Below are 14,755 nucleotides of genomic sequence, written 5' to 3'. Positions count from 1 at the left end.
CCTTTCAATGCCTTTTTGAAAGCGCTGAAATTCAGCTTGTACTTGCATTTTTGTTGGAAATGAATAATCTGCTAATCACAAATTTAAATTAATCCATTAAACAAATACTGAATTAAATAAAGCAATGTTACAATGAAATACAGTATTTGTTTTTTGTGCAGAGCAATTGATATTACCTTCGTTTTTCAGATATAGAAAAATTATATCATTTGGTGCTTTCATTTGATTATTTTTAACCACTTTCGCCAAATAGGTAGGTGTTCTGTAAATATTTCTAAATTTTAACGTTAGGTGCAATTATTTCTGGTTAATCATAGACAACTATGCAATGAGTCATTTTTTAATAGATTTATAACCTATACAAACACACACACACACACACATATATATATATATATATATATATATATATATATATATATATATATATATATATATATATATATATGGGTTATGTATATAATTTTTAACATTGATTTATAACCTACACACACACAAATAAATATATATATATATATATTGCATGTTACCATGACACAACCTATACACATGTATGTACATGGGTTAGTTTATATCACATTGTGAAGACCAAATGCCCTCCACAGTGTAGTAAAAACCTATTATTTTGACGTGAATGTGAATGTAATAAAAAAAAAAGCCAAAACTCTTGTATTTTGCTTGGTTACTTATGGTTAGGGCTGGGTTAAGGTTGTCATAGTTAGCGTTAGCATTTTCCCCAAAGAAATGAATGAGCAGTCCCCATAAAGATATGTTTACCTGACGTGTGTGTGTGTGCGGATTTGCATAGATCACATCTGAGGACCAAATTGTACCCAAAGTGCAGTAAAACCTGAAATTTCCCTACTTTTGGGGACATCTTTTGAGGTCCACATTTGCATAACCTGCGTTTTATAAAAAAAATCTGTGAATGCAATCAAAAAAGTAAAAATGGCAAGAGTCTTGTATTTAGGTTGGTTACTCATGGTTAAGGTTAGGGATGGGTAGAGGTTAAGGGTGTCGTGACTGGGATTAGGCTTTTTCCCCATAGAAATGAATGGACGGTCCCCATTTAGGTAGGAAGACCAACTTGTTTGTGTGTGTGTGTGTGTGTGTGTGTGTGTGTGTGTGTGTATCTCAATTGGGCCTGCAGATTGAGGAGCATTTTCTTGAACAGAGCTGAAGATTGCTGGTGCTAGCAGATTCTGATCTCCAGGCACTGGGTTAGTCTTCATCGGGGGCCTCACACTGTAATACCACACTTATTCACAGCAACTCTGTCTGGGCCTGTCACTCTGACTGGGAGTGCAGCATGTTACTGGGATACTGGCACTAATTATATTAACATGATTAAAAGAGAGCAAGGTCATGCCAAATTACGCTAAAATTTTGCTGCTGCTAAATGTCTGAGGGCTATAGATGAGTGATCTCTTCATGTATGTCACATGTTACCCTGACACAGCGTAAAACACTTCATTAACACGGTTAGAACACGGAGAGTCTCAGCCAGTCCCTCCCTGTGGCTCCTCTCAGCCTAACGGCATTAATGCAGAGAGGACCACCTTCCCCGACACTGCGCTCATTACACTTTAAAGCGGTAATATTGGGATTAGAGGGGTCATTATTTTCTCATGCACAGGTTCTCAGATATTAAGCAGGATCTGTTTCTGGCTTTGAAGCCTAATTTTCTGACAGCTTTAAAAAAAAAAAAAAAACGTAACCCTAAGACAGACTCCTGCAAGAACAGATCCAGACAAAATTGGTACAAGCGACAACCTACAAACATCCATTAATTTTCCATAAAAATCACTGTTTCCACTCAACAAATACACAAGGTTGAGAAAGGCATCAACCCCACTGAACCGCTCCCCAACAAAAAAATGTTAAAAAATATAAACCGAAGATTGTAACAACAGTAATTGTATCCTGCTTAGAGAGCAAAATTTAGAAATTAACAAATTAGACAAAATGGGCATCCTGTACAGTTATTTCATTAGGAAATGCTCTAAAAATAGGACTTTGTCCTAGCAGAACTCCAATAAGTCCCCCCCCCCCCCCCCCCCCCCGAACATGGCAGGGAAAGCGGCGTCTGAAAATATATTTTTGTAGAAATTTAATACAGTAGCGGGATATGTGAACTAATCTAATTTAACCTCATTTAAAAGTTCTCTTCATATCTGGACTGAAATCGAGAATTAATTAATTTTCCAGCTTTAAAATGCATAAACCACGAGTTTCACCATTAAGCAGTATAAAGTAATCTTGCTTACCACTTACTGAAGTACCGTATTCTTGGTAAACATACGGCTTTTCTTAACTGTTTCACATAACCAGTCAATGCTCATTTGATAAATACCATTATTTAGCAAGCACAAGTACCCAGATAAAACAAAATTAACTATGCAAAGGCAAGGTCGCTTTGTTAATTGTTGAAATATTTTGCTAATTTTCAAATATCACTCAACGGATAACTAATAAACTAAGTCCACTAGGGGAAGGTTTACGATAAATATCATTTATTTGCCTAGTAACCATCCAAACCATCACTGACTTGCTGAGCTCAATAATCTGAGGTCCCCGTTGATGCTTCACAGAACATGAAGTGGAGAGACTTTGGGACACAGCACTGCACTTCCTATCTGCAGCTTATCTTGCCATGTTTATTAACGTAGTCATGGAAACATTGATGGGCATTAATGAGTAAGTGAAGTTCCACATTAGTCTGGGACCCTCTCCAGACCAAGCTTTTAGTTCAACCAACCAGTGGAATAATCTGTGATTGTCACTCTTTATACTCAACTGGCTAGTTGAAACAAAAGCCTGGTCTGGATTTTCACTTTCTGGACCCGAACTTTCCACCTCTGCAAGCAACTGCTGTCAACTTTTGGTTTAGATACTTAAACCAAAAGAAGGTTTGAAGGGGGCATTTTCAGAGGTCCCCTCAAATCTGTGCCCTTACATGTAAATGACACCATCACATCACAGAGCTGCAGACAGCATCACTAGCTGCGAGTCTTCTACTCTTTCAACCATGAGAGCTGGCTGCCATCCAGGGACTTTCTGCCAAAGATGGCACCGATGCATGCACAGAAATGCGTGCACAGAAATGCGTGCACAGAAATGCGCGCACAGAAATGCGCGCACAGAAATGCGTGCACAGCAAAACACACGACAAGGTTCGATCATTTGTAAGAACTGAACTGGCTACACGTGATGTTTTCTTTTGAAATTTAAAAGACTAATAATTTTAAAAACTAGTCACATTAATTTGTCTCTTCCCACACTCATATTCCTTTCATGCCACCTTGTAATGTGCCAATGAAGATCCCCAGTATGCCAAGGAATTAACAAGGGGGGGGGGGGGGGTCGCAAATTAACAGATCGAGTTTTAGGATCTAAAGCAGGGGTCACCAACCTTTTTGAAACTGAGAGCTACTTCACGGGTACTGAGCTATACAAAAGGCTCCCAAGTTTGATACACTCTTATTTAACAAATTTGCTCAGTATAATAAACACATTTTAAATGCTTTTTTTTAGATATTGTCATTTTCAAATCTATATAAATACAAATGTAATTAAAGTAGAATAGCAACAGAATAAAATTAACTTTTAGACGCTGCTCACTGGTGAGTTGTGCTGTTTTTAGAACAGGTCAGCGGGCGACTCATGTGCTGCTTGGGGGCATCCTGGTGCCCGCGGGGACCATGTTGGTGACCCCTGACCTAAAGTGTCCTTAGATCCTAAGAATCGAATACTGCAGCAGCTAGGCAGATGTTATTTGTGGCTTGGGCCTGTAAAAGAGCCCATACCTGCCATAACAGCAGTCTGTGCTGCTGTCACCCTATGAAATGCTCACGTCACATCCAGCTCCGTCAGTAAGGGGCTGATGAAGAGACCTATAGCTACTAGGAAAGCTAGCAGTAAGAAAAATAACTAATGATGTGCAATTCCTTACGCCATTTCACCACCTTATAAACAAACATTTTTTAAACAAAACCGAACAAAATGATTCAAACATGCCAGGGTCCTATTTCCTGAATTAACACCGAACTACAAGGCAACTTCTTAGAACTTAACTGCATTCTGTTCCCAAAATGCAGCAGAAGGAAAAAAAATACAAATAAAAATACAGACGTCGCCCAAAAGAGAAAATGAAGTAAAAGAGAAGATGTAAGAAGCAGACACAGAACAGGCTCTGTGCCATAGAAGATGTGATCCTCCTTATGTTCATCGTACAACCCCCCCCCCCCCCCCCCCCCCAAGATAAGGCCATCAGGTGGCACACAGCACTCTGAGTATCGAGGTCCACAGCCCGCAGGTAGCTGTGCAGGACAACTAATGGAAACATCACCACCCTACAAAGTTATGATGCGTGTTCACTGGTGTGACATTTAGGATACTCAGTGCAGATCTCTGCTGAAATAATTAGAGCATATCATTTCTTGTAGACATTTTATAGAGAAAAATAAAATCTCTAGTTGGGGGGGGGGGGTTGATCCGGGCCTTCTCGTCAATTTGCTTTCAGTGAAACTTTTCCTAAGAGCAAGACTTTCCAAGAAATGCTTATAGTGATGTTATGCATGTTTTCGCAGCCCAAATGCTGCCACAAACACGCTGAGCCAAGGATACCAGGCAAAGTGGCTTCTTCTGAAGGGTACAATAGCCCCAGATCCCTCAGCCTATAGGGCTCGCGGTGGGCTTTAATGGCCGTGTCCGAGCCCCATTCATCTTCCATGTCAGCTTGGGATTCCACAGCATCGAAGGCATCAAGAGCCTACTTCCAAGAATGCTTCTCAAGCAAGGAGGGAGGCGAGATTTAAGGGAGTGTTGCCGACAGCCCAAAATTGAATGGCTCATTTTCGAAGTCTTAAAAAAAGCACTACGACAACAAAACAACCAACTGAACAAATTCAGCTATGAGCCATCGCTGACACTGCCATTACTCGTCTAGGGTTGAGTCTGTGATTTTCTCGTCTCCACTAAATCCTCAGGCTTGTTCTCCCAGTCAGCCGGGTATTAGCACTGTGACACTGTGCCAAACACCAGCATCCCTCTCCAAGCTGCCTCCCCACCAGACCTCTTGTCGTAGCCACCGCTACCAGGAGAGTGCTGGGAGGTGTCCTGCTCTTTCCTTTCTCATCCCTTTCTGGAACCTGCGTCAGCACGTTACTGGACCGTGACCCACAGATGTTGCAAAAATGTGGACTGTCTGGCAGGGAGCAAAAACGTGGACCGTCTGTGGGTTTCTGAGGACCGGGTTGAGAAACACTGGTCTGGATGAATGGCCTTCTGGCCTGTTATCCTCCTCAGCGCTGGAAAAAACATCATCATGTTTCCTGCTTTGTGTTTTTCTAACAAAAATCGAGGGCAGAATATATACTGTAGCATTATGTCATTCTCAATGATGAATAATTTTTATGCCCTTACATCCATCACCCAGACCTCAGGGTGGCGGTGAGTCTGGACCCTATCCGAAGAAACATGGAGCTTGATGCAAGGGACTCCCTCTCAGGGGTGCCAGTCCATTGTTATGTCTACAAAATATCTTGCATGTTTTGGAAACTTCAGTATGACAATGTTGAAATGTGAGCCTTTTAAATTATACAGCTTCAAGTGATAAACGTCAGAATTTTACAATTTTACAATTTGGGAAAATTTCTCCGACACCAGCACAGGCCACAGGTAAATTCAGGCAAGCAGACGACAGGCCACATTAAATACTGTCGCACTGAATACCTTACGCAGTGTGCAGGTGCTGCTGCAACCCCAGAGCCCAGGGAATACTTGTCTTGCAAGTACGACGGGTGGTAGTCTTCACAAAACAAAACAAAAAAATGGGAGTTCAGAGCAGACGGAAGCCTGAGCAACCGAAAACATTTATTCTGTAGCAAAAAAAAAACTGAGGGATTATGGTCCTGTCTACATAGTTCGGTACAGGATGCGCAGAGACCCAGGGGGCTGCAGTGATGGTCACAAGCCATGACTGTGAAACGTGCCACAGCCAACAGGGAATGTGTCTGGGCACTTGACAGATGTAATAAGAGCCAGTGAGGACATCTAGCCAATCGCTGCCTTCTTGTTTTAGTAGCTTTTCTTGTGTTGTTTTTGCTGCTCAGAGCGTGTCGGCTTTTATCTCCACCAGATGTCAGAGGAAGCTTCCACTGTGGGCTGTTATACTCCCCATTTTGCTGAACCCCACATGCCGTTTCTGTCCTGAAGCTCTCCAGGCGATATCTACCGGCCTGCTGTCACTCAGCCTGACAGTCTCACGTGATGCGCAGCAGCCTTCGAACCTTTCTGACTCCATATGCCAAAATGTCACATTGTGGAGCGCATAATGGTACGCTCCTACTCGCGGGGGGAATCCGCTCACCACAAGCTTGGCACGGACGCCCCCGACATCCTGGAAGATGTTGACGACAGAGGGTAACGCGGACCACCGGAACAACTACAAGACAGTGGTGTGGTTTGAATTATTCCTTCAATAAACAATTACAAGTCGTTACAGGCACCAGTGAAGCACTGTGGTTTAGGGAAGAGCAGTGACCAGAAGACACCAAAATACCTCTTGATATAGACAAGTAATATGATTTAATAAGCACCTTTTCCAGCAGAATGCATAGTCGGCCTTTTCACGCAGCCCTCGGAAGCCCTGTGTGTTTCACTGCGCTATGGAGCTAAATCCTCCACCTAAAACCTAGCAATGTGCGTAGTGTTTCATACACTATTTTCATGGTGGCAGAAGAGCCATGACCTCAGTCGGACGGTCAACGAGCAGAAAGGCAACAGGACTAGACCAGAGATGTCTGGAGCCGTTCTCTGATCCCCCACAGGAAACGACGACGGCCTGTTCCAAAGGAGCTCCCGATAATGACCGTATCGCCTATAGACCATGCTACATATTTCAAAAGCAGGCAGATTTGAAGTCCTTGGAGACACAAGACAGGGCACCATTATATACACAAATACTCTATGGCAAATTCAAACCGTTTTCAAAAAGACAGCTGATCAATAAAACAATATACATCAAATAAATGGTCTGGCCCCATGGAGGTAATGCATTCTTCCTGTCCTCAGGCTTCAATGGGATAGATTTTTCACCTGCTGCAGAGCTAATGCGATATTTCAGCCCCTCCTTTCCCTTGACACCCCCTAAAGCACCAAGGTGTTGTAGACCGTAAAAAAAAAAAAAACACACACACATCCAGTTTTACTATTTGACCAGCACAGAGAGTGAGACTCTGGTATGCATTTGCAGTTAAAATCACTGACAGATAAGGTCCTAAAATATGATTGCAATTAAATAGGATCTGGAATCGGGGAAACTGAGCAGCTGTGTTTGGAGAATGGACCTGCTGTACATGTGTGTCTCCCAGAAATGTGAAAGTACATAAATAAAACATAACTCATTTTAATAATATGGGCAAGATGTGGCTTTGCCCATATCATCCTTCCTTCACAATTTACATTAAATATTATATTGATTTTCTTTTAATGAATGAAAGGAATTCAGCCACACAAATAATGTAAATATGGCAGCTTCAGTTAACACAGTCTTGAAAATGCACGTCTAATTAGACTGCGACCCTGGGGTACAATCTGAAAGCTGCTTCTGATGGACTTTTCCAGTGAGCTACACGTCCCCTTTTGGACCAGATAAGCATGAGCTCGTTTTCACAGACAACTGGAGCGACAGGGCTGGATGTCCGCCTGCCCGGCCAAGGCGTCACCCAGTGCTCACCCAGGCAAAGACCTACCGGCTACAGATGAACGCTGTCCAAGGAGTCCTTTAGCTGGTGCAATTTGTTTAGGCTGCACAATAGTTTATCTAGGTTCCTGCTCATTGGGTCTTGCGTTCTTTGGAAGATGTTGTGTTGCTTGTGCTCCTATGCTACTTACACTTTTAACTGGTCATTCATTGGAAGTTCAGCCTCGCTGTTCTCATGCCTGTCTGACTGCTTGACAGCTGTATGTATGTAACGTGCACTTTACCTTCCCTCCTGCCAAATAAAGTACCATGTTAATTGGTTGTCAACTATGATGTTATTAGCACTCCATAAATGAGATTACCACACCTACGGATTCCGTGCTGGACCGTCATTGTTCACCGTTTTGCGCATTTTCACCAAGGCATCTGCCAAAACGGACGTGCACGCAAACGTCCTGTGTGGGCAGTGACGTCTGAAAGGTGCGTCTGACAAGAATAAATTTATAGACTGGGAATTTTTTAGTTTTGCAAACGAGGTCGGCTCAGCGTTGGCATGCTGAGCATCGATGGGGTGAGAGCTGAACTTTGCAAAAACCAGAAACAATTTAACCGTTTAAACATGAGTGCAGGGAATCCGTGACACACCGCATAATCGGAGAGAGCGGAGGCCTCGAGACGTAATGTAGACCAGGGATGATATGTCTGGGTTTTTATTGAATCCCTGTTCCCAGTGGAGACACCGAACAGGGCACTGGGCGGAAACGATTCAGCTGCATTGTGGGAAAATGACTCCCCTGGGGATAGGGTATCCCCGTGACACTACTCGACGCTTTGACGTCCTTGGCAAATGTTGTGCCTGTTCATCAAAGGACTACTCAAGAGACAACGCAGATCTGTCTGCTCTGTTACGAGGGAATAATTGTGTGCTGCCACAAATCTGCAAACAGGAACCACCACAAGGAATGGAACAGGACAAAACTTTTGGGCTAAAATATTAGCAAAACGGGCAAAGCACATTAGCCATGTATTTCCTCCTGTTGATAACCGGTTATTTATATCCAAAAATACAGAAATCACACTATTTAATGCTGGTTTTGATAACGCACCCCTAATATAAGCTGCAGTTAAAGGTGTTAAGGGTTAAGCTAAATAGTGGAAGCTGAATGGTGCGTTTTAGAATAGTATTTTAAAATACTTTCACTTGTCAACCTTCTAGACGTAGCCATATTTCCAGAGATTAAGAAGGTCTTAAATGTTTTGGGGCATTAATACTGTTATGTGATGTGTCACCTGGGATGTAACCCAGCTCTTCCGTGCGCCGTACTGAAATCAGCGCTGCGCACATACGGTAAGGCCATAATCATAACAGGGCACTAGTGAAATTCCTTATGCACGTGCAAAAAAAAATAACTGGAAGCATGAAGAAATGAAAAACGGGCTGTGAGAAACGCACCCTGTTAAAGGACTGCTCACAGAAGAGGACCGCTACACTCAATCTGCACGTACAAATAAACACATACGGCCATGCATGTCAAACAAAGAAGTGCATTAATTAAAAGCATATCATTATTAAACCTAAATTAAACTTTATTAGCTAAATTCCAAGGTACAAAACTAAATAGACTGAGATTTCCTTTTATATTCTGATGGATCCGACAAATTCAAAACACAATAAAAGTGCCTTTCAACTTAGGTAATGTTTAGTTAACTAAGCAGGCTTGTTAGAGAGCCTGGTATCCAAATTAAGCTTTTCCTTCTGTCAGGTAGGTCCTCTGTGCTGGAAGTCTCGTGACCCGTTCTGCATAACTCTTACCTTTTCTGCAGTGTCGTTTGGGCATTCTGCACCTCCGCGACTCGGCTATGGTGGGGCAGAGTATCGAGTCCCTGGGGGGCTTTTTGACGATGGGCCGGGTGCGGGTCTCCAGGCCCCATTTGAATCCACAGGTTCTGTTCCTCCGGGTGCAGGTGCCCCAGTCGCTCCACGGGCCGACCTCACAGCCGTCTGTGACACAGTCAGCAGGGCGCCAAGGTTACTGCACAGGAACTCAGAGGCAACAGCTACGTGTTTGTAATGAGCTACGTTTACTTTGTTACATGCACTTAATCAGCGATAGCTTTTGCTTTTTGCTAACATGTTGCATGTCGGTCGCTTTAGATATTCAGTCATAGACACTGTAAGTCCTACATTAGACTTACAACAGCATTCATATCGAAATCTTACGAAGATTAAAGGCAGTAAAGAGCAGAGATCTGGAGGCACTGAGGAGCAGATTAGCTGCTCTCAGATACAATGAGTGTGTAGCTTTAGAGTAAAAAGGTCAACGGTTACATTGTGGATTATCATTAATTTCCATGAATGTCAATATTTCTGCATTCATAAACACTGAATAAAACCTTAGAATCATCGATAAATAACTAGGTCTTTTTGTCCATTGTTTGTTAAGCCAGATGCAACTTGCTCAATTCCATTTCTCTGGTGAGTGTGCAAATCTCAAAAATAGGTTTAAGCACCATCAGCTACATAGCTAGCTATGAAGGTTATAACGATTGTCATTCTGAATTTATTTGTCATGCCTCAAAGTAAAAGATTATTGGCTATTGAATTTGTCCTGGTGAACAGGAGTAACGGAGTTTGGTTTCTTCGGGACCCTGAGCTGCATCCTGCTAGTTTATCATGTATTATTCATCAGGTCCTTTGCGTTGCATATGCATGCACATTTACTATCTCTTGCCCTCACAGAAAACAAATTGTCCAGATATGACAATTATATTACAGATATACATTGAACATCAGTGTGCATTGTTTGAGGAAACGGTTGCTTAGTGTTTGATGTGAGTTACTTTCTGGATAAACATCATATATGGGGTTTATCCATTTCTGCTTAATTTAGTAATATGTTTTTCTGTAACTGATACTGCTGTATTTCTGATCATTCTGATCATCTGCACAGTTAAAAACAATTAAAACTTTTATTGTCAGCTTGATTGATTTAGGCCTATTTCAGTAGCTGCACCAATACTGTAGTTCCTGAGAGCCCCACCCACTTCTGCATATGCCATTATTCATGATAACTGAGGGAGCGGAATTTAGAATTTATATAATTTATAATATTGATTAAAAAGTTATGTTTAACTGTATTTGGCATCAAATGCCACTTACATCTTCTGGCATGTGATATATATGATGAATTTATTAACATAAGAACATTTTATTAATGTGTGATTCAGTACATTTTGCAGTTTTGGAAAGCCGACGACTAAACGTTGATATCGTTTTTTTTCCTAATGCTAACTGGAATGTATTTAAACACCATACAACATCGGGAAGCTTATTCCAAGCTTCAAATCCATTTCTGTAAAGAAAGGCTTTCCTTTGTTTGAACTGCCCCCCCCAAACGATTTCCTGTTAATTTCTTATTGCTGTTGTTGTTGGCTGTCGGCTAAACTTAAAGGTCTGTCTCCGCCAGGATTTTGTGTCCTTCCATCAGTTTCTTAATTGCCTTACTTTCAAACTTCTCCTTGTAAGGAGCTTGACCTCCTTGGTAACCCCTAACACTGCGATGTCTCTCTTGAAGTTATGTATCCATTATTACACACAGTTGATAGGTGAGGTCTTATTCTGGCACTGTAAAGCCTGTGGGTGCCAGTGCTTCATTTAAGCTCAATAAAAGTATTTTCTTTGCCTTTTGAAGACAAGACACTACCTATGTAAACATCTGCATTTTTCTCAGGTATTACACTTCCACAACAGAATGTGGAGCGTACAGTGCTACTTCCGGAGTCAATTTCCTCTTGATCAGTTAGTACAGTATTTATTTGTGTGTACATTGTGTCATGTTTAACTGGTTCTTATCTATTTCCATACAAATTAGCAAAAGTAATGGTCCTGTAATACAACCCTGTATTACACCACTTAATAATGACCCTGCTGGAGGTGAAAGATTTTTTATTGACACATTGCTTCCTGTTCAGAAAGCCATTCTATATCCAAATGGTCACTTTTTTTTTTTTAAATACTAGTTTTAACAGCAGTCTTTAATATGGTGCTTTATTAACCTTTTACTAATATAAATCTAAATAAATATAACCAAAAATCATAGCACCACCTGGCAGCTGACTAACAGACAGAAATTTTCCATGCAGCGAAACAGAGGAAAATCTCCCTTTTCCAAATCCATACAAATTTCTAAAATGCTATTGCTGAACAAGTAGTCTGCTACTTTGGCCTGAAATCCAGCCGCTGCAATTTACCTGTAATAGAAGCAAGGCTAACTTTTCTGCATTTGGCAGGATATGTTTTACTCCGCTTTATGAATTGGCAATGCATTTGCTTTTTTCCAGTCTGCAGAAATCTGCTCCCATCTCTAATGAGTTATGGAATATAACAGCTACATTCAGTGATACAGTTCTTGTGGCTGTCTAAGTTAATAGAACCTGTTTTCACCTCTGAAACCAGGAACCCTTACCGCCACACTCCATGCTGTCCTCAAGAGGGGCTAACCCTTCAGGGCAGTCTTCAAAGCACCGGCCCCTGTGCAGGTAATAGCCCGGCCTGCACTTCGTGCAAAAGTCCTTGCTGAAGCAGAACTCACAGTTCTCTAGCCGGCACCCTGCAGAAGAAGAGGACCAGCTTATCAGAGGGATTTTACATTGGCTTTTCCAAAGAGAAGCACCACACAAAACAGTCGTCTCTCTACTTCATACATCAGATCGTACATGATGATGGTAATACTGTTTGGGAATCGATAAAAATCTGCAATCTGCGTGGGAAGTTTTAAGGGTGAGAATTAAGTGCCGGAAAAAGACATCAGATCATCGTCAAACGTAAACCGACGTGAAATTATTATCTGATCTGAAAAGGAAAGAAAAAAACAAGCCCAGAGTTTTTGCTCTGAATAAGAAGCTTAACTTTATCTTCAAGGACTAAAACAGCTTAACTAAGCTCACGGTTCTGACATCCATAAAGGTTTGATTAATACCGCAGTATGTGAGCATCACCCAGCAAAATGGTTAGCTAAAAGTAGGAAAGGAAACCTTTTTAAACCTGATTATAGAAAGCAGCAAATAATTCCTGTTGTATTGCATAGGATCATCCTTTCCCACTTTGGGACTCTCTCATAATGTCTCTGACAGACTAATAAGAATTAATAAGGTTACAGAATGGCAAATGTAAGCAGCATGATCCAACTAAAACCATATGATTCTATGAGTGTCCTCAGGAAACAGACTCTTTGCTTTGCCCAGCGACTGGGGGCATCTGGCTGGCAGCCTCCCCTTAGGGCCCATAAATGTAGTCCTTTAAAATCACTTTTTCCCCCTTTGCTGCATGCAGCTTTCATGTCAGCGGCACGCAGTGGCCCCCGTCGCCGCGTAACCGTGAAGGACCGGTGGCGACTCGCACCCTCTGCTGTGGTTTGGACGGAGGAGCCGTGCAGGGCGATTAGCAAATGACATCACGGTGCAGCCAGCACCATGCTCGCTGGAAACTTCCCCCCCTCCCCCCCCAGCACCTGCGTCATCACCCTTTCTTTTTTTCTCACAGTGAGTCACCCGCAAGCGCACACCAGTTCAAGGAAATCCGCAGGGGCTTCTCTCGCTAATAAGGGGTAATTCACAAAGTTGCTTCCAGAGGGTTGTGCAACATAAATGCTAACCTCGAGCACTGACAGACAGCACAGTGAAGTCAGGGGGGAGGAACCGCGCTTCCCTCCCGCCGGACCGTCTGAAAGGGCCGCTGATGTCACCTGCTGGAGGCTCCGGGCCCCGAGACGGGCGCCAAGCCTGACAGCTGACGTGCGGTTCCAGGGGGCACCCTGGCACCGCTCCAGGCCCACGGGCCTCAGATTCGCCCACAATCGTGGACAAACCTGCCCCTTGCTGTGCCCCCACCTGCAGCGAGGAGAGCCGTAATGTCGCCCCCTAGCTGGGGAACAGTGCCAATGCTCCACAAAGTTCTCTTTTGGCCACAGTCAAGAGTTGTCATGGTGACTGATGAAATGAGCCTTGGAAACTCGTGCGGCAGTGACGGCGAGCCACTTCCGCCCACCTTATATCACTAACTATATGCCTGGCTCCCTTCAGCATAAACCTGCGAGCGACTGCCCCCGGTAACCACACACTGCTGAGGGTATCAGAGCCTCATTTCACCCATCATTAGCGCCCATTAGTGTCAGGAAGACAAAGAGCTGAGCTCACAAAATCTAATCACATGCTGCATAAACATCGTTTGTCCTATGCAAACACCGTAGCTTACAAAGACGACGCTCTTTGATACCGATGTCCGAAGGTGGCGACACTTTTCCTAGGGGTCCCTGACTCCCATTAATATTATTAAACGAAGCCCCCGAGTTGGTTCCTTTTTGCTTTCAGCTGAAGAATGGCCTGAAAAAGCCTTTGGGCAATAACTGGTGCGCCTTGAAAATATCATGTCGTAGTTTAAATGGTTAGTGGTTTCAAATTCTGTACCTACCAGTGATTGTTTCTCATGCTAAACTGTAAAGTGAATTACGCACAGTAAATAAATACAATAAAATTACACGTAAACTAATTTGGAACTGTGGTTATAATCAGAATTTGGTTTTATAATTTGCATTTATTTGCAAATAAAGCAGGTATATTTGTATGCATATTTATTTATAGTGTTATTAATGATTAATCATAACTATAAATGAACTATATCAACACATGATGCAGGAAAATGTTTTAAAAGTCATAAATAAAATCTCATTTTCACACTCTGGACTAACTCATACGTTAACTGGTAAACGAGTTGGCAGCTTAATGGTCTTTCTGTCTTTATTGACTGGGGGGTGAAGTCACATCCTGACAGGGATTAATGCGGACGGTGCGGACCTGTGGGAAATGGCCCACCTCGCTTTGGCTCCTCATGCTGCCTTTCACCCCCAGCGGAGGGAGCACATCCGTTATGCTTTTCAGCAACCAGGCAGTCTGGAGCTTGGGTCCTCCGCAATGAAATTTTCATGAGAGGGATCGTCATGTTCTCATGCAAGTTAGGAACTGACAAAATGAATCTCTTCCTACTGAATCACC

At 42.6% G+C, this 14,755-nt stretch overlaps 1 protein-coding gene across 1 annotated transcript in view; it reads right to left on the bottom strand.

Moving 5' to 3' along the window:
* LOC125718696 (R-spondin-2-like) overlaps positions 1-14,755 on the bottom strand; it is a 39,358-nt gene that overhangs the window by 5,650 nt on the left and 18,953 nt on the right. Inside the window, exons 4-5 of the mRNA XM_048992680.1 lie at positions 12,172-12,315; positions 9,519-9,707 (exon numbers count right to left, since the gene is read on the bottom strand). Of these exons, the coding sequence (XP_048848637.1) occupies positions 9,519-9,707; positions 12,172-12,315 (333 nt within the window). The remainder of the gene's footprint in view (positions 1-9,518; positions 9,708-12,171; positions 12,316-14,755) is intronic.

Source organism: Brienomyrus brachyistius, chromosome 23 (genome assembly GCF_023856365.1).
Source record: "Brienomyrus brachyistius isolate T26 chromosome 23, BBRACH_0.4, whole genome shotgun sequence".
NCBI classification, from domain to species: Eukaryota; Metazoa; Chordata; class Actinopteri; order Osteoglossiformes; family Mormyridae; genus Brienomyrus; species Brienomyrus brachyistius.
Note: the sequence above shows the minus strand (reverse complement) of the source record. Positions and strands in the feature narration are given on the sequence as shown.